Genomic DNA, 25,948 nt, shown 5'->3' with positions numbered 1-25,948 from the left:
CAATAACTCTCACCTCTAAAAGGCATGGGAGGGAGAGAAATTTGTCCTAGAGGAATGTACTGCCCCTTGCTTTGGAGCAACCCATTTTTAGAGAACCAAAATTGTCCTTACAGTCTCTGCTAGTTTTCTGGCAAGTGGTGGTGGTCGCCCATATGGATTCAGGGGATGAAATTCACTGGGTGCAAACTATGGCACGATACATACCACCCCAAAAAGGTGGCCTGGAGGCATCCGTTTTTCTTCCAGAAAGACGCCACAGCAGCCAAACTGTGCGGCCCTCCCAGAGTAAAAAGACCCTGCAAAAACAGGTTTTTTCCAAGGTTCCTGGTGCACCATTGGCACGCTGGTGATGTAAGCAACACATGGCAACATCTATGCTATGCGTTGCTTACATCAAGATGGCAGCCCCCGTATGGATGGGAGCCACCAGTAGCTGCGCTGTGTGACGGCTAGGTTCCAGAGCGTGCGGTTGCTGTGCACTCTGAAACCCTAGTATCGGCGGCAGCACACCACTTTGATCCGTCTGTGTGGGCCTATATACTCTCCAGTTGCCCAGGATGGTCCTGATTATCCTCTGACATTTCACTTTTTCAGCTGCTTTTAAAATGTCCCGGTTCCTCCTTCCCATCACTTCCCAGAGAAGGCGGGCCCCAGTACCATCAGGGGCTAGCCTGAAGAAAAGGCTCCTCCCTCCCTAACGGTCATCTTCGGCCTCTGAGGGAGAGAGAAGGCTGGCCATACCATCAGGGGCAGCCTGAAGACAGAGGCTCCTCCCTCCCTAACTGTCATCGTTCGGCCTCTGAGGAGAGAGAAGGCGGCCAGTACCATCAGGGGCTAGCCTGAAGCAAGAGGCTCCTCCCTCCCTAACTGTCATCGTTCGGCCCTCTGAGGGAAGAGGAGGCTGGCCCAGTACCACAGGGGCTAGCCTGAAGACAGAGGCTCCTCCCTCCCTAACTGTCATTTTTGGCCTCTGAGGGAGAGAGAAGGCTGGCCCAGTACCATCAGGGGCTAGCCTGAAGACAGAGGCTCCTCCTCCCTAACTGTCATCGTTCGCCTCTGAGGGAAGAGAAGGCTGGCCCAGTACCACAGGGGCTAGCCTGAAGCAAGAGGCTCCTCCCTCCCTAACTGTCATCTTTCAGCCTCTGAGGGAGAGAGGCTGGCCCAGTCCATCAGGGCTAGCCTGAAGACAGAGGCTCCTCCCTCCAACTGTCATCTTTCGGCTCTGAGGGAGAGAAAGGCTGGCCCAGTACCATCAGGGGCTAGCCTGAAGACAGAGGCTCCCCCTCCCTAACTGTCATCGTTCGGCCTCGGAGGGAGAGAGAAGGCTGGCCCAGTACCATCAGGGCTAGCCTGAAGCAAGGCTCCTCCCCAACTGTCATCTTTCGCCCTGAGGAAGAGAGAAGCTGGCCCCAGTACCATCAGGGGCTAGCCTAAGAAGAGGCTCCTCCCTCCCTAACTGTCATCTTTCGGCCTCTGGGGAGAGAGAAGGCTGGCCCATTTCCATCAGAGGCTAGCCTGAAGACAGAGCTCCTCCCTCCTCACTGTCATCGTTCGGCCTCTGAGGAGAGGAGAAGGCTGGCCCAGTACCATCAGGGGCTAGCCTGAAGAACAAAGCCCTCCCCCGTCCTCTCTGCCTTGGCCAGCCTCAGAGGGAGAGAAGAATGCTGGACTGGATTGCCTCCCCCCCTCACAATTCCCTTCTCCTTTTGTGTCGTGTCTTTTAGATTGTAAGCCTGTGGGCAGGGAACTGTCTGTTATCCCCTCTATTGTAAACCGCTCAGATTCCACGTGATGGGCGGTATATAAATAAAACATATTATTATTATTATTATTATTCCCCCCTTTGTCCACAACTTATTCCATTTGCTACAAACTGAGTTCCAAGTGCAAATGTCATTTGTACTCAATTAACTCAGTGGGATGAGAAGAGAGGAAAAAGTGGATTCATGCACTTTCCAGTAGACTCAGGCTAAAAGAAACTGCTGACACCTCTCCTGGCTTGTGCATTCTTCCTAATAAACTTTGCCATCTTGATCACACTCTGATGTTGCTTGGCCACATGTGTTTCAGTTTTGATCTGTAAAATGTTGGAGGGTGTGCAACCCCACACCCTCTATCGCTGAATTGCAGGTTGAATCCTCCTCCATTGCACTGATGAAGCAAGGAAGAGGAAATGTAGCTCTGTGGAATCATACAAATCTCAGCCCTAGGGGCACAGCAGTATCATGGGTTGAAACTTTTCAATCTTGTTTTTAATTGCTCTTTGGAAGCTCTCTGTTCTTCCTTACCTGGATTGACATTTGGGGCAAGCATAAATACTGCTATCTCATGCTGCAAACCTATACAACACTGGCATCACCATCACCAGCAGCAGCACTAGAATTAGATAGTTCCTGTGATGTAGTCTTTCCTTGCCTGAAGTCTTATAAGATCATCATGTTCCAGTTCTCCTCTTCTTACAAACAGTAGCATCCTTCTGTGCCAAGGATATCTCCTTTTCCAGTAGATGTCCACTGGAATGTTATGGTAAATTCCAGTATCCACATTTGTAGCACAGGGAGAGGCTACAGAGAATTGATCAGATGGCTTGCTCAAACAAATTCACAGAGAGCAATCTGATAACCATATTGAAAAGGGCAGAAAGTGGTTGGGTGGCAGGACATTTACTCCTCATAGGATGACAATGCTGAGTTCAAAAGGGCTCTTCCTAGCAGATGAAAGCATAACAGCAATTGATGTCCAATGTTTAAAATCAACACATTGCAATGAGTTGTAAAACAGTTAGCAATAGGAATACTCAACTGAATTATCAGTAGTTCATTCTGCATCTCTTACAGGCAATCTAGATACTTCACTTAAAAGTAGTATGTTAATAGATTGATATTTGATACAATAATAATGTTGTGGTGTACCTTCAAGTCATTTCTGATTTATGGCAACCCTAAGTTAAACATATCAGGGGGATTTCTTGGCAAGATTGGTTCAGAGGTTTGCCATTGCCTTCCCCTCAGGTTGAGAGCATGGGATTTGGCCAAGGTCACCCAGTGGGAGTGACCTTGGGAATCTAAGGCAGGATACAGGCTGCCCCTTTTCCTGATGGATTGGGGCCTGATCCGCTGCTTTTCTAGGCCGCGGGGAAGCAGCAAAATGCCACTTCCCCACGGCCTGGAAAGGGGTGTCCTTGTGGCTTCATGCCCCAAGGACACCCCGACAGCAGCGGGGAAAGAAAGAAAGGGGCTTTTCTGTTTTGTATCGCTGGCGCAGCTGTGTAAAGGCTGCACTAGCAACACAAATGGCAGAAGGAGCTCCATTTTGGAGCTCCTTCCGGTGCTGCTGAAAGGGCGCCACAAGCGCCCTGCAGCAGCACCAACACATAACGGTCGCTTTATGCCATTTGGATGCAGCACAGCCATTACGTCAAAATGGCAGTGCCCATGTAGACAGGGCACCACCATTTTGATGTCCTGGTGACGTACTAGGGTTGCGGGGCGTATATAAGCAACACCCCAAGGCAACCCTAGTACATCGCCATGACTTACTAAAAGGCCCATCTATACAGGGCCAAACCCTGGTCTCCAGAGTCTGACACTCACTAAGCCATGCTGGAGCTCACAATAATACTAAGGAGATGTTAGTTTTACCTGCTTTAGACGCAAAATTCCATTAAATTATGTATACTTTCTCCACATGATTGTATAGTGGTTAACTTGGCCACAATAAATGGAAAGGAGGCAATCCTACTGACTTGCACATCGGAGAAGTGTGTTCTTTAGGTGTTCTCAGCAAAGAAGGAAAAAATAGGCTTCAGCACGATATAACTTTCATATTAATTTCCAGTGTCCTACAGCTTTTCCAAAGAAGATGTCTGATAGATTACCTGGGCTAAAAGCAAAGCATATCCAAGGGATTTTGTGGTACCAGTAACTTAGACTTCATGGACTAAAAAGGCTATGTTCCAGAATTTATGCTCTTTTTTTGTATGGGAGATAAAAAGAGCAAAACATCTGGATTAGCTTCTTCTGCCATTTTGCAAAGGATTATGGGATAAGCCTCTGGATGACATACTGGATTGTTGGTGCCCTTAATATATTGCTGCCTCAAGCAACCACTTGTTTTGCTTAAACAGCCATGCCAGCCTCAGTGGTCAAAAGCAAACATATACATACATCTTGCTTTTGTTGTCATTGTGCTGCCAAAGTGGAAGTCATTTCTTTTACCATAATTATTCCATATATGGGGAATTCTCATAATTTTATTGAAAGCTATGATGACTTTTGTTGTCACTGTTGCACAGATATTAAGACAGCATCTTAACTGATGGGACTGCAATAGTATTCATTTTCAGAATCAGTGAGCCGTTGGTATCTGCTGGGGCTTGATTGCAGGACCCTCCATAGATACAGAAATTTGTGGATGCTCAAGTCCCTTTAAATACAGTGGCACAGTAAAATGGTCCCCTTTATACAAAATGTAAAATTAATGTTTGCTTTTTGGAATTTATATTTTTGAATATTTTCAAGCCACAGGTGCTTGAATCTGTTGATAAAGAATCCATGGATATGGAGGGCTGCCTGTATAACAATGTATTTATACAAAATATATGTTTCCATGTGTATTCATAGGTATGTACTATCAAGTATATAACACTTTTTATTCCTTTCCAAGTTGTTTTTGTGTAGATGTTAGCATGATGGCATGGCTATATGGAGCCTTGTACTAATCCATAGCATAAGAACAGCAGGAGTGAATATTTCCCCATGTTACCCTATGTTGCACTCTGTGATGCTGTTGACTGAGTTAACTATACTGATTTTGATGCCAATAGCACAGCAATGACAACAGAAATAAAATGGTCAGTGATCGAAGTATGCAAAAGGGTTGGAAGCCATGAGTCACAAGAAAGAGCTGCCTTGCAAGCTCCAGAGCTGCACAGGAGCCAACAGGGCACCTTTCTCCCTTAACACCTATGGCTTTTTCTGCCTTCCCTCTGTCACTGCTGCCTACCCTGGCAAAAGCAGCATTATGTTAGTGTAACAGACTTATTGTTGTGGTGGTATGCCTTCAAGTAGTTTCGAACCTATGGCAACACTAAAACAAACCTACCGTTTTCTTGTGATTTTCTTAGCAATTTTTTTCCAGACCAGGTTTGTCATTGCCCTTCTGTGAGGCTGAGAAAGTGTGAATTGCCCAAGGCTACCCAGTGGGTTTCCGTGGCTGAGCAGGAATTTGAACCCTGTTCTTCCAGAGATCTGGTTGTTGTTGTTAGCTGCCCTCAAGTCGGTTCCAACTCATGGCGACCTTGTTGATAAGACATCTTTGAGAATCGCTACCCTCCATTGCCCTGCCCAGATCCTGCAAGCCCTTGCCCACAACTCCCCTGATTCAGTCTATCCATCTGGTTTGTGGTCTTCCTTTCTTTCTTCTACCCTCTACCTTTCCTAGCATTGTTGTTTTTTCTAGTGATTTGTGCCTTCTCATTATATGGCCAAAGTGTGATAGTCTCCACTTTATCATCTTTGCTTCCAAGGAGAGCCCTGGTTTGACCTGTTCAAGAACCCAAGAGCTGTTTGACAGTGGAATACACTCTTTCAGAGTGTTGTGGGGTCTTCCTCCTTGGAGATCTTTAAACACAGGCTGGATGGCCATCTGTCAGGTATGCTTTGATTGAGAGTTCCTGCATGGCAGGTGGTTGGACTGGATGGCCCTTGTGGTCTCTTCCAACTCTATGATTCTATGTTTGTCTTCTTGGCTGTCAATGGTATCTTAAGTACTCTTCTCCAGCACCACATTTCAAATGAGTTGATTTTCTTTGTCTGCTTCCTTCACTCACATCCGTACGTGGTAACTGGGAATACAATGGCCTGAACAATTCCGACTTTGGTACTTAGTTGTATATCTTTGCACTTCAGTATCTTTTCCAGTTCTTTCATAGCTGCCCTTCCCATTCCTAGTCCTCTTCTTCTTTCTTGCCTGCAGTCTGCATTCTGGTCAATGTTTGATCCTAAATATGGGAATTCATTAACTATTTCAATTTTCTCCTCGTCTAAATTAAATTTGTGTATTTCTTCTGTGGTCATTATTTTTGTTTTCTTTATGTTCAGCATCAGACCTGCCTTTGCACTTTCACCTTTGACCTTTCTTATTAACTGTTCCAATTCCTGAATGAAATCTGCTAACATTATGGTGTCGTATGCATATCTTAGGTTGTTAATGTTGCTTCCTCTTATCTTCACTCCTTTTCTGATTCTAATTCTGCTTTTCTTATGTTTTCAGCATATAAGTTAAAACAGGTAATGTGATAGGATGCAGCCTTGCCTTACCCCTTTGCCTATTGGAAACCATTCTATTTCCCCGAATTCTGTTCTGATGGTGGCCTCTTGTCCATGGTACAGATTCCTCATCAGGACTATCAGATGTAGTGGCGTGTCTTTGAGTACATTCCATGGCTTTTCATGATGTATAGAATCAAATGCTTTGCTGTAGTCTATAAAACATATGCTGATTCTCTTTTGGGGGGGGGGATTCTTTGGTGTGCTCCATTAGCCATTACATATTTGCAGCGTGGTTCCTAGTGCCCCTTCCTTTTCTGAATCATGCTTGCACTTCTGGAATTTTTCTCTCCATGTATGGTTGGAGTCTATGCTGCAGAATTTTTGAGCATTGTTTTGCTTGCATGTGAAATTAGTGCTATTGTTTTATAGTTGCTGTAGTCTTTTGTATCTCCTTTCTTGGCAGAACTCAAATCATGCTGGCTAATACATCAGCCGTAAAGCACTAACAGGATTCCAGCTCTTATTTTTAAGGCATCTTTGTACTATAGTCCTAGAAGTAATCTTAGCTATATGTTGCCTGTGATAAATACACTGTGACTGCAAAAAGTCCTCATCTCTAGTTCGTATGTTAGTGATACTAGGAAAATGGTGGACCCAAACATGATGCAAAGGTGAATACTTGTTTATTCATCAAAGGACTAAGGTTCCAGGCTCACTCCAACTGCCCTTTTGGCACTTCGTGATTCAATAAAATGTAACTGCTCTTCACTTATTTACTGTAAAGGGGATGTTGTGTGTCTTTCAAACTTATGCTGGAATTAGTGCATGGAGGGATTGTTCATTTCTGTTGCTATGAATGAACAGATGCGCTTAACTGAACATATAGAAAAGAGTAATATATGGTAAGACATATGGGGGAGTTGTTCGACAGAAATGACCAATCAAACTTTTATTTTATTGGCATTATATCCTAATATGAAAGGTTCTGTGGCCTGATATCATCTGTTGGACCATTCATTTCCAAGTCAATGCCTATGTCATTTTCATATCTACAGAAATCCAATAGGTATATACACACCACTATGGGTTATTTGAATAAATTGGTTACAGTTTATTGTTATCAACTGCCATAAAGTCATAACATTTTTCTTGCTCATTTTAGTCCTTTCTTTAAAAAATACAAAAAATAAATTAAATAAAAACATGTTAAGTAATATTAATGATCTGTCTATGATCAAAAATACCAGCAAATTCCACATTAAGGCTAAAAAGTATAGTCTTATTGTTTTGATCAGTTCATGGCAAAGTTGACCTCAGTTTATGGGTGCCCTTAACATTTTGTGGACTTAGTGCAAATTCAGATGCTTATTGCTACTTGAATCCACCTTTATGCTATCTATGCCTTTGTACTACTGGATGTTGAACATGCTAGATGTCCTTTAAATCATTTCTTCATTTAATACAGAGAGGATAATCATTTTCTGGTCCAAATTATTATACAATTGAAAAATAGTCCTCTTGACAACTGCAGAATTTATTCCAAAGGGGTTTGATGAATGATGACTCAAGGAAGGCCTGTGCAACTTATGCTCCACAAAGCAAAACACAGCCCCAGTATTGGAGATTACCAGGTACTAGACAATCCACTTGTATTTGCAATCTCAGACAAATTGTAGAGGAAATTCTCAAGTTCCAAGAGTGCCACCATATCTTGCCACTGGGCTTTATTTGGTTTGGTACTTTAAAATGTTGAACATCCATGCCCATCTCACAGATATGTTAAGATGCAGCCTGTTTAATATCCATTTCCAAAACATTTCCAAAGGTAAACATTAAAAACCAGGTAGCAATTGGAACAGCTGTTTAAAAAATGGGATACAGTCATTTAGAAATCACAATGTTCTGATTAACAATTAAAAGTGCAATCATATGTCTACACATTTAGAAGTAACTCCCACTGAGCTCAGCAGGGTTTAGCAGGTAACAGAGAACCAACGTTCAAGAAAATGTAGACTGTTAGTAAGCAGAAATTCTGATATTCTTCAGAATTAATATTGCTAACTTTTTTTAACTTTGAAAGGTTTAGTCCACGCCTAATACAGTATTGTAATCATTTATAATAAATTTGGAAAGTTTTGATTATAGCATAAGCTGATAAAAGAGTAGTGCTACCTTCTCACAAAGAAATAAATTTTCCAGTCTCAATCCCACCAAGGTATTGTCTGCACACATTATAATGCTCAAATGACAATTTTAGCTGTCAGTTATGTGCGTTTCTGTTCAGTTTATCATGGATAGTTGCATCTTATCACATCTAGAAATGAATCAGGCATTACAGATTGGATAGCATATGGTTGGAAAAATACATTAAATTAAACACAAGGCTGTTAATAAAATGCTGCCCCTTGTTGAGTTTTTCACCTCTTCCCTATAGTTTGAGCACATCGCACTCCCTTCACCTTGATACTAAACACTAATGTTCGATTACAAATAGCATGGAATGCTCAGCTTTATGAAGTAACGTGGAGAAGTGTAACTCAACATCATGCTAGACAGGGTCAAGAACTGGAAACAGGGATATCATTTGCAATTGCAGCCTCATGTTGAAAATAATGTATTGTTCTGTCTTAAAACAGCTTGTATTCATTTTGAACATACTGATCATTGTTTTCAATATGTTCAAAAACAGTACTTATTCTCTCTGTGCATCAAGCTCCAGTCTTATTCAAGGTATCTGAAGCTTCAGTCTTGAAATGCCTTGCTTGCTAATACTTCCACATGGAAACTCAAGGTACAGTACATGGTTCAAGAACTGCTTACTTTATCAGAATTGCCACTGATTTCAGTGGAGGCCAAACTCGATCATTAGTCCACAATCATCAACTAACTTACTTTATGACAAATGATTTGACTATTGCAATGATCATACTATCTTGAACATAAACCCACTCTTCTCTGATTAAGTTAAGCAGAGTAAGGCCTGATCAGTATTGAGATGGAAGATCACCAGGCAGCTGGATAATCTCTCCAAGTAGGGCCAGGAAAGAATTCTGTCTGAAACGCTAGAAAGCAATTGATGCCAATCAGAGTTAATACTGTGCTAGTTGGATCAGTATAACTGACTCAGTATAAGCCAGCTTCCTACATTCCTGAGTGCATTTTGGAGTGCTGCCTGATCGATATTCAGAACAATTCTTTCAGTTATTTTAACCATTGGCTTGAAAGGCAAAGAAGTTAATATTGCTCACTTGGAGAGAAAGGAGTAGCATGCCAGACTAAATAGTATCTGGGCAACAACCAAAGTTATGCTGAGCTGGCTACATTAGCCCAGAGCTGTATATTTCCCCTGCACAATTGCATTAAAAAATTGGAACAGCACACACTGGTGCACTGAGCTGCATCTTTCCTCAGTATTTCAGCCTGCTCTGTTGTTCTCTAGGACTGATGACAAAGCCTTTTTCCCCAGCTAAGGGCAATCCCAAATTATAGCCAATAATGAAAGGTGTGCTTGCATTTATGTTATATAATCCTAATAACATACATTATGCAATGGATCCTGCATGATATACTTCAGGTACATTTGAAAGATAGCCTAAGGAAATAAAACAAGTATAGTACTTTCCCCCTCATTGCAATTCTCAATAGAGATTTATTGGTTTCATTTTGCAAGAGTGTTACTTTAAGAAGGGTGCTAATATGTATTATGACAGTTCACAGTGAAAGCAATTTTTTCCATAAAAGATTTTACAGTAATACCCCCCATGGAACTTGTGTAATTTCAGAGTAGATAGTCAAGCGCACAGTTAAACATGTTTTACAAGAGTGAACTTCGTCCCTGGCTTCTTGTAATAATTGTGAGAACCTTAATTAGCACAAAATGTCAATATTAGGATGTTTCTGGCATTTTGCTTAAATAAAGAGTATATATATCACTTAGCTTTGGTATTATCTGCAGTAGGCTTTAATGAGTAGAATATATACCAACCCTTCTTTTCTTTCTTCCACAACTGTGAAGCTTACAAAGATGGAATAAGTCACTTATCAAAGAGGAATTATTACAGACACAGAATTAAAGTTTTGAAGACCCAATTTTATCTTTAATCCTCAGGGAGGGAGGGGGAAGAAGAGGGGGAAATTTAAGCTATGAAACAAGCAGTCAGAAGAGTGAGCACTCAGTGCCATGAGTGGTGTGCATACTTTTACAATAATATGGGCACAAAAGAGATTGTCACCTTTAGCACATTAGGGTCCCTCAATTTCTTTGCCTCCATGCACCTTTACGTTCATTTGACTTGCATGAATTTTATCACAGGTTCAGAGCAGCCTTCGCTGTTGAAATGCTTTACAGAGCCTAAAGCTTCCAAACTGCCTATCTGGCCTGTACATATTTCATTAAAAATAAACTCTATATAATAAATAAATATATAAAATAAATAAAATGTTGCCTTTGGAATTTCTATAAATAAATTTAGCTTTTTATTTCTTATTTTTTTTATTTTTATCCCCCCCCCCACCCGCCCGCCCGCATCACTTCCTGTTTTACCTAAGAGGTGTTTGCTTGAAACTCAACAAGGGGTGACTCCCACTTGAGCAGTCAAACCGAAAATAAGTCTCTTTTGTTTAAGTAAGACTGAACCTTCCATGCCTTTTTTTTAAAAAATGCAGCGTACACTTGAGCAGGCCACCAGCCAAAATTCCTGATGATTCAAAGTATGGCAACTATGCTGATATAGAATGAAGTATAACGGATCAAAAAATTTAAAAGCGTGTCTGTTTCCTAGCATGCATCAGGCCTTTTCCCCCCTTCCTTCTTGCTTCCACTTCTTTCTCTTTCACTTTCACACATTTTCACTCTTCCTTCCTTTCTCTCCTAATAAATCAAGCGATGGGCATAGGCTCTCCTCCAGGAAGACAAACCCTTTAAGTGCAGAACAAAATCAGCATGTTCCATCCAAGCCTCCATCATATATTATGCATGCGACAAAGTTTGGCAACAGTGGAGCTGATGTGATGACACAGCTAATCAATTAAGAACCCACCGCATGAAACCTTTATAGTGGTTACTTTTTTTAAGGGCTCAAGTGAAGGAAATGTCTTTGTCAACTTTGGCTTAAAATATCCTTATATAGTTCAGGGACTTTCTCTGGGTCCACTGGTCTAGGTAAAAAATGTGTGAATTTTTGATGCCGTTTAGTCCTAGTCCCTTCTCTTGGAGTCCCATCTTTATTTAATGCAACATAATATCGTCTTCCAGTGTCCACGTGCTTATATAGGTTCGATGAATATGTATTATACCAGTTCTCTTCAAATTGTTCTCTGAACACACACTCCTGGCTTAGCTTTTCCTGCAGAAAATAGAAAAGAATAGTGAGGATTTTAGTACAGGTTTTTTGTTTGTTTGTTTGTTTATTCATTTATTTTGCTAGGTACCAAAATGAAAAACCATTTTGTAAATGAAAGGAACACTCTTAATCCCATTCCACATCCCCACTGTTTTGGTTGGGCATGGATGTAGGTATGTAATCTCTATGTCTGGAGTCCTGTTGGTATACTGCATAAATGCAATAATGCCAGCATTGTTGGTAGCAACAGCAGGAAGTGCTGCTGCTGCAAGTAAACCACTTACAATGAAAGTAAGTCAATGGAAAAAATCTGATGTTTGGAGCCATCAGATTTTATCTACCTTCCCTTTTCCACCACTGTACAGATTTTCTCTGCCCCGTCCCGGATCCGTCCCTTCTCTCTTGCTGCCCCTCATTCCTGGAACCTTCTTCCTCTGCATGCACGGCTCATCACTTCCCTAACCAGTTTTAAGGCTGAGCTGAAAACCATATTGTTTAGGGAACCGTTCTCAGGGAATTTGTGATTGTCATCTGGCTGTCTGATAATGTTTGATGTGATTTGCTTTTATATTTGATGTTTTTTAATTTGTCTTTTCTTTCCTACATTGTAATTTTATCTATTCCTCTATCTAATTGTTATTACTTTTAGAGTGTACGCCTCGGGCAGGCTTTTATATATTCCTTAATTTTACTGACTTTGTACAGTGCTGTGTATAATTACAGCACTTTAGAAATAAAGTTTAATAATAATAATAATAATAATAATAATAATAATAATAATACAATCCTGCAAAAATGCAACTGCTAGGATTGCACAGCAACAAGTGTTTGTCCTCTGTTATATTTTGAGATGGCTATCTCTGTTTGCTACTATGGAGCATAGCAGTAGATGAGATAACCCTGTACATGTTGCCCAAACCTTTACACATATATTTCAATTATTTTAAATACAATAAATTGTATGGTACCTTAAAGGATAAGAAATATATTGTAAAACAGAAGAAAGGGGTGTTAGCATGAGTACTTGTTGCGTACTACAGTACTTATTGCCTAAGCCAAGGGACCCCAATGTAGGCTCCAACTGCAGTATGACAATAAAGCATGAATAAAAATTTGCTTTAACTAGTTTTTCACATGAAAGTGAGGCAGGGTGATCTGTAAAGTATTAGACAACCTGAGACCCAATTCTGGGGGGGGGGGGGGAATAGAATTGAAGTAGTACTAATAGTAAGCAGTTGAGAACCTCATACAACTTATAATCTTCTTTTTAAAGACCCTCACCACTAGAAAGTAAAGAATGGAAAGGAAAAAGTGGTTCACATGAGTCAGAATACACCTGTTCCTCCATATTCACTAGGGTTACAGGCACAAGATGCATGTGAATGTGGAAAAACTGCAAATAACAAAAACACCATGTTTTCACCTGAGAGGACACCTCTCTAGGAATCTCTAGGTTGTCCGGTGCAACTCTGTGGTCAACGTCGGACAGACACTGACCATAGAACTGCACTGGAGGAGCTAGAAAGGCCTAGTAGAGTATTCTCTCTAGGTCTTTCAATGCAACTTTTAGATAAAATTGACCATAGAGTTGCACTGGAGGACCTAGATATTCCTAGAGAGAACATATTAATCAAATCCGTGAATAATCAAATCCGCAAATATGGAGGGATAAGTGTACTTTGATTCCATTTAGAACTCTGGATGCAGAACCAAATTGTGACCACAGGTAAATAACCAACTTCCAAAGCTGAAGATTAAATTACAAGAAATATCCATTTAGTCTGAAGTCCAGCATTATTACATTCTGCCCTCCATTCATATCTGATTACACTACCAAACCACAGCTGGGCCTAAGTTTAACAGATACTTCCACTGGACATCGCTGAAAGCAATATATTGACAATATACAGATGAGACAATATGATAAATCTTTCAGTATTTTGGGGCTAGGGAGGGAAATGCTACAATTCTGATGGCTATAGATAAAGCACTTATTTATGTCACCATCCTATGCATGCTATATCATATGCAAAATGCTAACTGCATATATATGAATGGACTGCTGATGAACATGTTGGGTACACTTGCCTAAAGGGCAGCCTGAACCTATATGATCATTGTGATCATGGTCGGATCAGAACAGTGCCTGAAGTGGGGTGCCATTCAAGTTCTTTTCTGGAAGACTTTTAGCCACTCTGTCTGTTAACTGGCTATAAAACTATCTCAATATGCTATCCAGAAGATTATACAGTATCACATTTTCCAAAAGTCATTCTCTTTTTCGGATGTGCCTTTATTTGTTATATCACTCATACTCTTCCATTAAGAGGTTACTTATTTTTTGAAAAAAGGAATCATGAGATTTTTTTTAAAAATGCCATAATACCTGAAAAAATCTGTTCAAAGTCCCTCTTTTAAAAGTATGGGGGAAATAACATTTAGATTAGATTGTAATAATTACATTGTAAACCTGAGTCCTTTATGGCTGAAGAGCTGAGTACAAATCCTCAAAATAAATATAATAAAATGCAAATATACACATTAAGACTGCAGCCACTAATGAATTCAACGATAGGTAAGAGCTGAATGTGTTTGATAACCTCCCATAGTATATCTAAGAGGGAAGAATCTGACAGCCTTGTAATCAATGTCTTCTTTATATTTGTTGAATAGTCTTTAAATACAGCTCTTGTTATCTTAACATTTCTTTTGAGTAATTTTTTTAAAATTGCTTTATGTTCTTTCAGTTGCAAAAACAGATGCTGAGAAGTTGAGTGTGCTGAGTTTGGTGGGGGAAGGATGAAACTCATGCAAAATTAGTGGGGGGTTTCCTCCTGATCTCTGCAGGAAAAACAGATCATGTGATGGGCACTGCAGAGCTTCTCTGGTGTTAAAAAGAGAGAGGTTCTAAGCTGTCTTTTTTGTCCTTTCCTGAGTCATGTAATCATTTATGTCACAGACTATTAAAAATGCTCATAAAGAATCATCTGAAAGCCAGAGTAATTGGAGACAGCAGGGTTTTTGTTGTTGTTGTTGTTGTTGTTTTAAAGCTATTTCTTCTTCTTAAATATTCTTTCTGGTAAGAAAAAAAAAGTTGGAAAAACACAGAAAAATTACCAGTGGAAGACAACTACACCAAAACCTCCAGCCAGCCACTGCATTAAATTCTGTGAAGGCGGCCAGCTAGTTTTATGACAAGAATCTTGTCTTTTAAGAGTGCTTTTTTCTCTCTCTCTAGAAGCCTGAAATCAATTAAAACAACACTGCAGGATTCTACCAGACTACCACTAAAAATTATAACTCCTAACAGAAGCAAATTATTTGATTAAAAAATGCTGTAGCATAATACAACCCACGATGGGTGTGATATAAGGTGTGATATCAATGTAACATAGGCGGTTTACAGACTGCCCATTTCCCCACCGGATCGGGGCCTCAGCTGCCACAGTGGCAGCCTCTGAGGCCCCGATCCGCTGCTTTCCAGGCCGCAGGGAAGCGGCAAAAGGCCACTTCCCCGCGGCCTGGAAAGGGGTGTCCTTGGGGCTTCATGCCCCAAGGACACCTGATGGCAGCGGGACAAAAAGAAAGGGGCCACTTGGCCCCTTTTTGCTTTGCATCACTGGCGCAGCCGTCTGAAGGCTGCGCCCAGCGACGCAAAGCTGGAAGGAGCTCCGTTTCAGAGCTCCTTCCAGTGCTGCGGAAAGGGCACCCCATGTGCCTTCATGCGGTGCCAGCACGTCACTTCTGCCCCGCTCTGTTTGGAGGCAGCGCAGTCGTGATGTCCCAATGTAGAATGGGCACCACCATTTTGTACGTACTAGGTATATACTAGTGTTAGGGAGTCTGGAAAGGATGCCCTTTCCTAACCCTAGTATGTACCTAGTACGTACTTTGCGCGCGTCTGGAACGCGCCATAGAAACCAAGTTTATATTTATTTATTTATTTATTTGTCTTTTTGCTAGTTAGTGCTATCTGTAAAACCCTCTCCCCACCCTTAGCCCTACCTTTCCATGGCAGTGAAATTTCATGCCTCCATGATGTAAGAGACTATGCTGAAAGTAGCATTGCTACAGATAGGGTGTGCCAAGTAAGACAGGCTTTTTCTGCAGAGCCAGACTAAGTATGCTTAATAGCTACTGAGCAGCAGCAGTACTGTTTGTGTGTGTGTGTGGTGGGCAGGGAGTTGACACTGGTACAGGATCTCTCAAAGACAACAAAAGTGGCATCATAGCTAACACTTGTTAGTAGTGCATAGAAGAAGGCAATGGTAAACCACTCCTGAATACCTTTTACTTTGAAAAACCTATGATAATAATGAGTAGTTCTCTTTTTCTTCTGAGAAGCTTAAAGGACAAGGTAACCTTCCAAGCTTAAGTTTGGTGTGTTTTTGTTTCGTGCTACATGTTTCTCGGGTGGAAAGGTTCTTGATACCTACATTTAGAGCATTTCTGGCATGTTGATTAGCTGAAGGGATCTTTTTGAAATATCACAAGTCTACTTAATGCTGGGCAAAATCTGGATCAAATGGGCCTTTCATAGCCTGTTTTCATGTACCTTAAAACAGTAACTTACTAAATAATTAATTCATATATCATTGGATATATGTGATTAACAGAATTTTCATTTAAAAGTCTGCTAAAGCCAAAATGCTAAAATTCAACCTGCAGGGAAAGACCACAATTAAAAACCCTGGCTTTTAAAAATATATTTGGAACAAAACAGTAATTGTTAGATCAAAACAGTCAGCCTGCCCCAATAAGAGATTGTCATGTGTTATTAAAATAACAAAGTCAAACATTACAAGGAACACTCTAGTATAAAATTCTGTAAACGCTATACCAGTGGAAGAAATAATCAAGCCAAATGGGTCAAGGCTCCACATAATTTTACTGGAAGTACACCTTAGATCAGGGGTAGGCAACCTGCGGCCCACGGGCCGGATGCAGCCCAGCAAGGCCTTGGGACTGGCCCCAGCCCGGTCCTGCGGCCGATTGCTGCCGGGGCCTTTGGGGGCCAATTGTCTATAGAAGCCTCAGAAACATGCATTTATATTAACAGTTTTTTAAAAAAATCAGCAAATTTTTTCACATGTCCTCCATTTTTTTAAAAAAAGTGTCTTCCATTTGAAAAATTTGTCCTACATTTGTCCTGGTTTATTTATATATTTAATTTTTTAAAAAACATATTTAATTATTTATTTTTTAGCTTCGGCCCCCCAGTTGTCTGAGGGACAGCAACCCGGCCCCCGGCTCAAAAAGATTGCCTACCCCTGCCTTAGATAATTTAGCTCCAGCTAGATGAAAGAAGCAAAATGTATACCACATATCAATAATCAGTGTCTCCCTTTTCTTTTCAAGGCTTGTCAATTAGAGGTAGTTTTCAAAATTGTTTTGAATCTGGGCTGGGGATGCATAGGAACTGAATATATGTCTGCCCAAGCTGTCTTTTCTAGGATATCTCCGTATAGCTACAAACAGCTGGTGCACTCTGCGCCCAATTTCCTTTAGTCTCTATATTTTGTAAATGGAAAATCAGTATTCCATTAAGGAGCTACTAACACCTTCAAAAATATTCTCTGTGCACAGGACAGTTTTAACTCCAAGTAATTTGCTTAACATAAAACATAAAGCTCTGCTGATCAGCAGTCAAGAGTACTGGTCTACACAGTAGAGAACTGGAGGAAGCTGTAGGTTTGGTTAAAGAATTTAAAACTGTTTGAAAGGCAGATCCCTACTTGTGATGTGTACTTATCCTACAATTGCCTCAAGTAAATAAGTATTGCAGATTATATATATTTTCAGTACAAACGGCAAGACATGATTTTGAACAACCCAATAAGAGTGATTTGCCTATTCCTGTCCCTCTTTCCTTATAGATAAGCAACAAGGGCAGTCTTTTTTCACTGGAATTTTTCAAAAGCTGATTTTTAATATGAAGATGCTGTTGCAATTGTGACTTTTACATTTGGTAATCGTTGGTGGTTTTAGATTCCATTTTTGTTTTTATTTATGCCTTGATTATTTCTTACGGGAAATTAAAACCCACATATATACTTTAAAAGCCTAAGAAACTTTGTATAACCAGAAGTAGTGATGATACAAGAGAAACATATACATTGGAAACCAATACCACTCTTAATCTAAGATGAGCTCTCTTAAAAACATCTGTCTTATATAATTTTGTTAGTAACAATGTTATTAGTAAAGAGGGGAAATTATCACTGCTTAAGGTTTAATTGTTTGATATGATTATAATAATAATCATATTTATTTACTTATACCCCGCTCTTCAGCCAAGGCTATCAGAGTGGCTTACAAATTGTTAATTAGACATTTCCCTGCCCTCAGGCTTACAATCTAAAGAGACAAGACACAAAAGGAGAAGGAAATGTGGTGGGGAAGGGGAAAAGTCCAGCAGATCTTTTCTCCCTCTGGTACCTGGACCAGGGCAGATGGACTGGAGGGAGGGCCCTTCTTCTTACTTTGATTAGGACCAATTAGGGAAGGTGTTGGGCCTACCTTTCTCTCCCTCAGAGGCCAGGATGGAGTTGGATGCCTTCTGGGAGGGCTCAGTTCCTTTAGGGAGGCCTGATGGCATTGGCCCACCCCCTCTTCCCCTCAGAGGCCAGGATGGAGTTGGATGTCTTCTGGCATCCAACTCCATCTGAGTGATATTATGTCATCCTTGGGAAGGAAGAAGAGATTGTTGGTTTTGACAAATAATGAGACTAGGATATAGAAAGAAGTATATTTGTAGATTTTTACTTAGAGAAGCTTGAAATAACTATGGCTGCATCTGTACTGCAGAAATAATGCAATTTGACATGGCTTTAACTGCATGCCTCAGTGCTATGGAATTCTGGGATTTTCTAGAATACTCAGAAAATGAAATAATAATAATAATAAATAATAATAATACATGTTAAATACAAAATACAGTTTAAAAATGAAAACACATAAAATCAACGCATAAAATACAATACTATAAAGCCATTAAAATGCACTCATATGAGTACATTCTTTAAAATATATAAATTAAAAGGTTATGATTTAAAATTGACTTGGGTAGGCCTGCTGGAAGAGATGTGGCTTTAATGTTGCTTTAAATGCCATCAGCATTTTCAGCTGTCATATCTCTTTCAGCATCATTCCACAGTATAGGGGCAGCCGACAAAAAGGTCCTCTGGGAAACTATTGCCAGTCTAGTCTTGGCTGGTTGAAGCAAACATTCCCAGTGGACCTGAGTCTACAGGGTGGATTGTATGGGAGAAAGCAATCCTATAGGTAACCTGGCTGGACCCAGTAACATCACTAGGGGGGTGCGGACCACACCAGGTGACACCAATTAGGAGGGTTAATCACATATATCCCTGGTGCACAGCAGGGAGGGAGAAGGCCCAGCACCCCCTCCAGTCCTGTGCAGCTTTACTTTAAAGCCACACGGGATGGGGGAGAAGGCCCAGCACACACACCCTCAGCTCATGTCCCAAGTGGCTTTAGAGTAAAGCCACATGAGGCATGGAGTTGGGAGCGGGCCCTTTAGGCTTTGTCCCTAAGCCCACCCCCTGCACCAGGTGACACCCTGGTGCAGGATGCTTCTGCCTGGACCCTAATCATGTAGGGCTTTAAAGGTAATAAGAAACACTTTGTGCTTTGCCCAGAAACTAATTGTTAGCCAGTGGCATGATTTTAAGATTGGTGTAATGTGATCACTCCTGGATGTACCAGTAATCACTCTAACTGCCATATTTGGAACCAGTTGGAGTTTTTGGACTTGGTTCAAAGGTTGCCCAATGCAGAAGTCCATTGCAGAAGTCCAGCCTTCAAGTTACCAGCATGTGCACTATCATCCAATTCTAGAAAGAGGTGCAGTTGGCATATCAGTAGAAGCTGATAACAGGCACTCCTTATTGTCATATCTATCTGAGCTGACATTTGGAGGGATGGATCCAGGAGCACTCCCAGACTGCAAACACAGTCTGATTGATACACCTCCAAATCCATCTTAGGACCTTTGATAGGGAAGGACCTTTAAAGAAGAAATGGGATGGTGTTAATAGTGAAGAGAGATGTAGCAAAAGCAGCCAAAGATATAACATACATTTAACCAAATAATATCAGTAAGACTTCAAGGAAAATATATCAATATAATACAATACAGAAGAAGAAGAAGAAGAAGAAGAAGAAGAAGAAGAAGAAGAAGAAGAAGAAGAAGAAGAAAGAGTTTATGTTGGGATCCAGGAGGAAATTGACCGCACACCAAAACAGAAGTTCTTGTTAATTATAGGCGATTGGGATGCAAAAGTAGGAAATAAATCATAATCAAAGACTGTAGGAAAATCTTGCCTAGGATCAAGAAATGAAGCTGGAAACCAACTGATTGAATTTTGTGATGTCAACAGTTCACTCATCTCAAACACATTCTTCAAATAACCAAAGAGGTAGCTTTGAACATCATCTTATGGCCCATATAAAAATCAAACAGACTACATAATTGGAATCAGAATATGGAGAAGTTCTCTTCTCTCTGCAAAAACAAGACCAGAAGCAGGAAAGACCATGACACAGACCATGACCTTATGATCTCATAAATGAGAGTAAAGCTAAAGAAGAACACTAAAGCAAGGAAAGAGAGGTGAAAACTGGAAAATGGAATATCAACGTGGAATGATTACTTAAGAAAGTCAAGACAGAAAGTGCAAAGGCAAGTTTACAGTTGAACATGACGAAAACAGCATGGGTAGGTTTGAGCATTGGACTACAACTCTGGAAAGCAGGGTTTGAATCCCCCCACTCAGCCAAGTAAACCCACTGGGTGACCTTGGCAAGTTAACACATTTTCAGTCTCAGAGGATGGCAATGGCAAACTCCCTCTGAAGAAACTTGCCAAGAAAAACCCATGGTAGTTTCGCCTTAGGGTCACCCTAAGTCGGAAATGATTTGAAGGCAAACAACATGCACACACTTCCTAACAAGATACTACTCATCAACTGCTGTTGTTATGAGAGCTTTAAAGCATAACACAAATATCTCTTTTCACTAAAGAAAAGACTGTACAGAACATATACAAAGGAAAGATTCATGAAATTGTTTATGTAAACAGAAATGAGGAATTTGTAGCCCTACAAGGGTTTTCTGAGTTCCAGTTCCTATCAGGACCAGTCAGCATGGTCCCAACAACATCCCCCTCTTTATGGGATTCCCTTCTAAAGCTGGCTAGACACAATTGATCTAAGCAATGTTAAAACTGGACTGGTTTTGGCAGCAAATATTTAAACATGCACTTAAATTTCTAATTGAAAGTAATGGGACTTTGGGTGGATCATGCCCTGTAAAACAGTGGTTCCTAATCTTAGATATATATTCTGCTTCAGCATTAGTTCTGGTGGCTGGAGATAATGGGAGTTAGTCCAATAATGTCCAAAACCAACTTTGGGAAAAGGAAAAGCTGCATCTAAAGTGTGCTTTTTCAGTTATAATGTATGAGCTCTACCCTCTTTCCAGAAATGATTCCTTTAGTCATTATTCTTGTTCTGAATTATTCACAACTTTTGGGGGTTGATTTGTTTGTTTTTGTTTTGAAGCTGCCAATTCTTTAGGTACCTTCTATGGTCATGATACAAAGAAAATATTTACAAGCAAGAAGTGAGAAAACCATGCACAGAGCAGTGTTTTGTCCAAGAATATCCCATACCAAAAAGACAAATAGAGATGTCATTTAAAATATGTTTTCTTCAAAGCAAGGGCAACACTTAAAATGAAAAATTGGCAGCCTAACTCATCAAACATCAAGAAAGTTCAGTACTATTCAGTTTCATTTCCATATTGTCCATATGGAACTGTGGTTATGTGCTTCTTATGAAAAGCATTTTGGCAAGTAACCATAACAGAATACAATATACTAAAATCCATGGCCAGTATCCAATGCTATCACTACATCTGCAGAAGCAGCTTCCACTGGGCAAGTGGGAGGAGCATTACATGCCTTGAGAACTTTAAAAATCTAATCAGGATATCTGGGGAGCTCTCTGAAGTAACTTGTCCATTCCAAAAAAAGGCTGCAAAAAAGGGGGGATTTAGGCCAAAACTTTACAAATTATTACAGAAAACTGACAGTGAAGCAACCAAAATTAATTGCCACTGCAATTATTGAGATAAGACTCCATAAAATGAGATTCCCAATAAGGAGCTCAAGATTTTTGATATCTAACCATACATTGGGTGACATTGTATCACTCATTGATACCTAATTACCAGTGGAAAGTCAATCTTTTGAAGACTCAACCAGCTTTCTTTACCCATCAATAACTTGGCTTTTCCCACACCATCCTCTATAGACCGATTTTTAAAAGATATATAGAGGATCCTCAGTTTCTCCTGTACTATGTGAATATAAACATGTGTCATAATGAAGATGAGTAAGTATTCAAAACAACTGTTTTCTATCCCATTTGTTGTTGCGAGTTTGCCTTCAAGTCATTTCTGACTTATGGCAACACTAAGGTGAACCTATCATGCAGTTTTCCTGGAAGAATTTGTTCAAAGGAGGTTTGCCATTGCCCTCCTCTGAAGATGAAAAAGTTTGACTTGCCCAAGGTCACCTAGTGTTTCTGTGGCCAAGCAGGATGCAAAAGCTGCTCTCCCAGTATCCTAGCCCAACAAACACTTAAACCATTACACCATGCTGGTTCTCTATTCCATAGGAAACTATTTTTCATTGGAAATAACCAGTTTGAATAAGGTCACCCTCTCAATTTAGGATAAGGTATTTGTAGCTCATGGTTTTCTATTACATGGTCCTCAAAATATTTCATGTGGTGTAACACAGAGAGAAATGAGGTGGCACAGATAAAGAATGCTATACAATTCTTTGGACTCCACCCACCAATGCAACAAACCTTGATTTCCCTTTTCCATGGTTTGGGTCCCTAGATTGGGAGAAAAGTGGGATATGGAAAAAAAATAATAAAGTTTTCCCACTTTGATTTAAGCAATGCTCATATTTAAAGCATGTATCCCATCTGATCTTAGAAGCTAAGCAGGGTCAGCCCTGGTTAGTGCTTAGATGGGAGGCTGCCAATGAATACCAGGTGTTGTAGGCTATATTTCAGAGGAAGGAACTAGCAAAACCACCTCTGTGCTTGACTAAGTAAACCCTATGAAATACATAGACTCACCATAAGTCAACAAGCAAGTTCAAGACACACTGAGAGAGAGTTTGGAGGCTGTTCATGAATGTCTCACCAAATCTATATCATTATCAAAGGTGACTACAGTCTAGATGTTTAGTAGACCTGTGTGTGTGTGTGCATTAATATGTGCTTTTTCTTCATATTTATCTGTGAACTCACTTTAAATCACTAGCTTTATACAGTTATTTGAGAATTTATTTTCTGCATAGTTTACTCGAGACATCTTTAGAAATGCTAAAATTTTCCATATAGCTTTGCTTCAAAAGAGGCTGAAGCAGCTGTTTCGCTTTTCAATTAAAATGCAGTAAGCCTAAAGACCCCAGTGTTTTGTTCCATGTGCCTCCCCAAATACAATCCATTTTTAATAGGCCAAGACTTTAACCTCACTGTTAATTTTGACTTTGATGACACCTTATGTCAATTATTGAATAGATAATTACATGTTTATTAAATTTCTAAGCGAACTGATGAATGAAGAGATCAGAAAACAGGCAACCATCTTGCAAGATGTCATATGACCCTTCCTAGTGCCTCAAAATATTCAGTGCTCAAGCTCTAAATGACAAGCATATTTGTTGAGATACTTGATTATTTTTGAAAGCCTATGGAGGAAGAAGGCGGGAAGGAATGAAAATACTTCTTTATTCCATACCTTATTAAACTGGCTAAAATATCCAGACCACCGTCTTCCACTGCTGGAAAAATCCTCCTTTACCTTCCCCCTCCCATAAAAATCCCTCCTTAAGTCTTAAAAAAACAAAAAAGCCCAGGTTTATAAAGGTGAGCCAAACTGTACATGCATTACAATAACAACTTTATAGGGGAACCCTTTTATTCTAATATGGCTTTTTTCAACCAATGTTCCCACTACTGATTGTAGAAAATTGTTATCACTTATTTTACTATTAGCAGGAGTTGTCCTGACAGGGTAACGTTCAAGACTTGGGCCTGATCTATTGTTCTTTAAGTTCTCAAAACCCTACAAAAAGTTCCTGATTTGTTTTTGTAAGTTAAAGACAGTATATCCTCCTCTCTGCTATATAAATTCTAAATGTGCCTTGACAATACAATGCCAGACAATAACACACACAAAAAAATAACCAATACATAAACAAATATATTTAAATAAATGCAGAGGGGCACTTAAAGCCAATAAAACTTAATTTCTTCCTATAACTGTATGCATGCTGGTATCTCTATGCACACCAAAGACAACATCACCTGAACACTCACAGGAAGATGTTCTTCAGGAGCTTCCCACCATTACTCATATGAAGTGAAACCCCTTTTCTGCAAGATATTCATGTGTATGCACTTGGAGCTCTTCCATATGAGAACAGCCCTTGCAGACTGGAATTTTGGTGTTTGTATAGAGTTAAGCAAGGACAAGTCAAAAGAATTAAGAAACATTACTTTGTTGAACTACAACCAGCAATGGCTGTTGATTTCCATGTCAGTAGGATGGTGAGTCCACTCTGAGTTTAGTGTAAACCCCATCTTCAAAATGGATTCAGCACCTTGGATAGTGCTTAAAACTTGGAACATATTCACTGGCCCACTGAATGGGAGCAACAAACGACCTGTCATTCTGGCTAGTGGATTCTGGGACTCACAATCTAAAACAAAATGTTTCCCTGATGTGTAAGTACACCTTAATCCCATGTAATCAATGAGATCTACATTCACCTGTGGTCCTAAATCCCACAGTTTCAATTGACACTTAGAAACATCCATCTTACGTTTGACCACATTACCATTTATACAGCTCTTAATTTAAGCATTTCCACACATTTCAGGTACATCCTCAGCTTTCCAATGTTAATTACCTGGTCTTAATTTATTAAAAGTTTATATTGTCCATTCACAGCTGAAATCAAGATATCACAAGTCCAAGGCTGTCATATAACAACACTTAGCCTGTATACAATGCTTTACAAATATTACATATATTTATATATATGACATATATACAGGAGCCCTGGTGGCGCAGTTGTTAAATGCCTGTACTGCAGCCACTCAACCATAAACCACAAAGTTGTGAGTTCAATATCAGCCAAGGTCTCCAGGTTGACTCAGCCTGGCATCCTTCTGAGGTCACTAATTTGATGGTACCCAACTTGATGGGGGCAATTAGCTTACACTTTGTAAACCGCTTAGGGAGTACTTAAGTGCACTGATAAGTGATATAGTAATGTTCTTGCTATTACTAAATATTAATACAGACTACAATATTCTTGTAGGGCAAGTCAGTTTTAACCCTCAAACATTGGCCACATCTTCAGTGGCCACACCCTCAGTATAAATGATCAGCCTAGGATTCCAAATTACAAAAGAAACCCCAACCACATGCTACCTTTACATATTAGAACTATATATAAAGCCACTGTGGGTGTAGACAGCCAGCCATAGAATCATAGAGTTGGAAGAGACCTCAAGGGCCATCCAGTCCAACCCCGTGCCATGTAGGAACACACAATCAAAGCATCCCCGACAGATGGTCGTCCAGCTTCTGTTTAAACACATCCAAAGTAGGAGACTCTACACATTCTAAGGGAGTGTGTTCCACTATCAAACAGCTCTTACTGTCAGGAAGTTCCTCCTAACATTTAGATAAATCTCTTTTCCTGTAGCTTGCATCCGTTGTTCTGTGTCCTATTCTTTGGAGCAGCAGAAATCAAGCTTGCTCCATCCTCAATATGACACACCTCCACATACTTAAAGAGCAGTATCATATCACCTCTTAACCTTCTCTTTTCCAAACTAAACATATCAAGCTCCCTAACCCTCTCTTCATAAGGCGTGGTTTCCAGACCTTTTATCATTTTGGTCGCCCTCCTCTGGACTGGCTCCAGCTTGTCAACATCCTTTTTGAATTGTGGTGCCCAAAACTGGACACAGGGATATTTCAGGTGAGGCATGAACAAAACAGAATAGAGTGGCACTATTACTTCCCTCGATCTAGACAATGCTCTCTCGCTCTCTCGCTCTCTCTCTCTCTCTCTCTCTCTCTCTCTCACACACACACACACACACACACACACAAACAGGCATAGTTAATATTATGGCTGAAATGAGATCTGATCCAGGGATGCTTGCTTCATGACTCAGTTTCTCAGCAATCATACCCCTTTTATGGTACAAT

At 40.3% G+C, this 25,948-nt stretch overlaps 1 protein-coding gene across 1 annotated transcript in view; it reads right to left on the bottom strand.

Annotated features, from left to right (window-relative positions):
* Positions 1-10,798: 10,798 nt before the first annotated feature.
* The window catches only part of FGF9 (fibroblast growth factor 9), a 90,825-nt gene continuing 75,675 nt past the window's right edge, over positions 10,799-25,948 (bottom strand). Inside the window, exon 3 of the mRNA XM_042456360.1 lies at positions 10,799-11,617. Coding sequence (XP_042312294.1) covers positions 11,372-11,617 — 246 coding nt within the window. The 3' untranslated portion in view covers positions 10,799-11,371. The remainder of the gene's footprint in view (positions 11,618-25,948) is intronic.

This window comes from Sceloporus undulatus, chromosome 3 (assembly GCF_019175285.1).
Source record: "Sceloporus undulatus isolate JIND9_A2432 ecotype Alabama chromosome 3, SceUnd_v1.1, whole genome shotgun sequence".
NCBI lineage: Eukaryota > Metazoa > Chordata > Lepidosauria > Squamata > Phrynosomatidae > Sceloporus > Sceloporus undulatus.
This window is presented reverse-complemented; position numbering and strand designations above follow the sequence as displayed.